Source organism: Sinocyclocheilus grahami, unplaced genomic scaffold (assembly GCF_001515645.1).
Source record: "Sinocyclocheilus grahami isolate Dianchi unplaced genomic scaffold, SAMN03320097.WGS_v1.1 scaffold2580.1, whole genome shotgun sequence".
Classification (NCBI taxonomy): Eukaryota; Metazoa; Chordata; class Actinopteri; order Cypriniformes; family Cyprinidae; genus Sinocyclocheilus; species Sinocyclocheilus grahami.
Window position 1 is genome coordinate 32,274 of NW_015507759.1, and position 3,486 is coordinate 35,759.

The window sequence follows — 3,486 nt, forward strand, 5'->3', positions numbered from 1 at the left end:
GATCCCCACGAGCTCATTCTCCTCCGTGCCTCAGCAGCGGAGGGTCCTGAACCGCGGGAAGCAGATGGCTGCCCCTCTTTCCTCGAAAAGAGAGACAAACGAGAGCTTCGTGCTCTTTTTGCTCGCAGTGCACGCCGATTGCCCCCTCGGAGACATCACGTGTGTGCTCTTTGCCCAAACAAAACAACGCATAGATCGTGTGTGTCATCAGATGTTAAACAACGTCAACACGGATGCACACATCCTTAAATGCTTTGCTAGTGCTCGCCATAATGAGATAAATAGAGATCGCTCTTACCACAGAAATGCACGCTTCAAACAAAACAGTCAATGAAGACGAAGAAGAGAATGATGTGTAGCTCCCGGCGCCTATTTATACTATAATCGCACCGGTAGTGACGTCATGGCTGTCGCCGGCCAACGAGTTGGTGTTTTTTCAATGTATGCTTCAGACACGGGTCACGACGAGGCATTCCCCATAGCGAACCCTAGAGGACGCAGTTCGAAGTTCCCATGAAAGGGAACAGTCTATTCTTCATGGTGTATGTTTATGTAAATAGGTTTGTATTTCTAATACCATCATATTTCATCCTCTAATCTGATTTAATTCTCTTTGCAGCTCCATTGACTCTAGATCCAAACACAGCACATCCTCGGCTCACACTCTCTTCTGATTTGACCAGTGTGTCGGACAGCGATTTACGTCAAAATCATCCTGCTAATCCAGAGAGGTTTGACAAGTATCTATGTGTTCTGGGTTCTGAGGGCTTTAACTCAGGAACACACTGCTGGGATGTGGAGGTTGGAGACAATACTAACTGGAGTGTTGGAATAACCACAGCATCAAACCAAAGGAAGGGAGCGGTTTTCTTTAAGTCTAATGTCTGGCTTATGCGGTATATGAACAGCAAATACAGCTCACAATCCCCAGCGCAACCTTTGACTCTCTTCACAGTTAAAGAGAAGCTGCAGCATGTGAGAGTTCAGCTGGACTGTGACGGAGGAAATGTGTCCTTCTCTGATCCTCTAACTAACATCTGTCTCTGCTCATTCACATCAACCTTCACAGAGACTGTCTTTCCATTCTTATATAATCGCTGCACAACATCCCCTCTGAGGATCTTACCAGTTAAACTGATCGTAACAACAGAAAATCACAGTTAAATCTCATTCTGCTTTTAGATCAATTAAGGTACAAGAATTTGTTGTTTTCATTGTTTTGCATTTTATGGTTATTATGGTAACTAATGGATATTAAACAGCACATATCTGAATATATATGAAATTATATTTTTAGGCAAAAATACCCAAACAAACAGAAGTAGCAATAGATAATTTTTTTCCTTCAGTATATTGACCTGCCCTGCGCTACATTTTTTCATTGTATTATCAAAAAAGAAAAAATGTAAGGCAGGTCTTGGTTCTATTCAGCTGTTGTTGACTGGATTTTGATTGATTTTTGGATTTGATTGATTGTGATTGGTGTTACACTCAAATATGAATGTGATTGTAGCGTAGGGGAGACAACTGAGTAGAGGATCCAAACAGAATCAGATCACAAGCCCGGCTCCAACACACCTGCCTGTAATGTTCCAGTAAAGCTGAATGTCTAGAGTAGATTCAACTGTTTGATTACAGGAGTTGAACTCTGCACTAGACCTCCAGAACCTCAGGCAAAGACACTCTGTGTGTGTTACAGACTACAATGTGTAACATTATTGCATTTTAATAATTGCATTACTTTCACAGTAATTTCACAGCGGGACTTCTCTTGTATCAAACTGCACTCTCAGAAATATTCTTCTAAACAAACAGCATCATACTGTGTTTCTACAGTGCATATAAAGCTTGTGTTGTTTATTTTGTAATGTTGTAAGTGTTGTTTTTATTTGTTGTGTTTTGTATATCGAGACATTTTAAAGACGCATCTCAGCAGTTGCTTCACTATTGTGTAAAGTCCATCCACAAACAATTATGAATATAAAATAAGTTGTTGATTAATCTTCATGCTTAAAAAATGCTAAAATTAAATTTCATATACATGCTAAGAATAGTTTGAATATCTTAAAGTCAGGTAATTAGCTTATTCATATTCTAGCTTGTCATCATTTTGACATGTTTTTATTTGTCATTTCTGATATGACTAGATCAGAAAATTGAATATGAATTTACAAGGTCCAAGATCCCAAACAAATGGGATCACCAATCACCGGGATGGTGACTTCAAAATAATTACAGTAGTGAACAAGTAGATTTCTGACAGTGGCACTGTTAAAGACAACTTTATAATGAGAGTTCACAGTAAAACAAGAGCAGTAAGTTACTGTGCTGTTAGCATCATTCTGCTGTTCATTCACAGTTATTTGTAAGAAAATGACCCAGCATGCATCGATTTCACAGTACATTTCTGACTACGATTTTTAGTACAATCTTTACAGTGTATGCGTTTCTTTCCATGACAGTTGAGCAAAAAAAAAAAAAGACTTTTTAAAGTTACTTAAACTTAAAGTTTGCGGTTGGTGGTCAGTTTGTGTCAATGTACTTTTTTGACATTTCTTTTTCCACTTTTGATGCCATTTCAAGTGAGAAATTAATATGGTAGTAATTAAGCATTTGCTTAGTAATCACCAAAGCTCTATTTTGTTGTAGATCATTAAACCTTTATGCTGCCTTTATGCAGTTTGTCTGAAATCATGTGAGGTACTTTTGTGTGCAAACGTTGCTCGCAGAATCATTACCTGATAGGACAGTTAGCTTTTAGACACAGCCAGTATTTCCTAACACTGTTCCTGGAGCAACACATCTTAGAACATTTACTAATCAAACTCATATAGACCTAAACATTCCCTATATTCATCAATATTGCTGAATTTTGGCCAGAAATTGTGCATCGGTGTGCTTTGGGTACCAAAAATATCAAAATCTAACACTGGTGGAAGGATGAGTGCAGGTCAGCGCAGGTATGATTCCCATAATGCATAGCTTTTTGGAATTCGTTATTATTAGATTGAATGGAAAGAGGTCTGGAGTTAACCTAGTCTCAACAATAAAGTTAAAGAAGTTACTTGTAAAGTCATTCATTTGATTTACCCAGTGAGATTAGTAGTCAGAAAAGGTTTTAGCGGTATGGAGACTACATGCTTCTTTTGTAACTTAAAGGAAGAATCCATAAAACATTTATTTTATGAATATGTATCTACCCAAATGTTTTGGATTGATATTGAATATCTAATATTTCAATTTACAAATTAAAGATTTGACTCTCTGGTAAAGATATAGTTTTGATGTATAAAAATAAGAGTTTGGAGCAAAGTTAGGTAATTATTCAAGAATTATGCATGGGAAAAACCATATATACAAACAAAAATGGAGTAATAATAAACCTAACATTACGTTATTTAAAATTGAACTTAAGCATTACATTGAAGCCTTAAAAGATCTAAGAAATAAAAAAGCAAAATGGGTGTGTAGAATTTTTGAATGCTT

General features: G+C 37.0%; 1 protein-coding gene across 1 annotated transcript in view; it reads left to right on the top strand.

The window, feature by feature from the left end:
- LOC107575346 (zinc-binding protein A33-like) overlaps window positions 1-1,605 on the top strand; it is a 3,563-nt gene extending 1,958 nt beyond the window's left edge. The window contains exon 4 of the mRNA XM_016261740.1: window positions 620-1,605. Coding sequence (XP_016117226.1) covers window positions 620-1,164 — 545 coding nt within the window. The 3' untranslated portion in view covers window positions 1,165-1,605. The remainder of the gene's footprint in view (window positions 1-619) is intronic.
- Window positions 1,606-3,486: the final 1,881 nt, after the last annotated feature.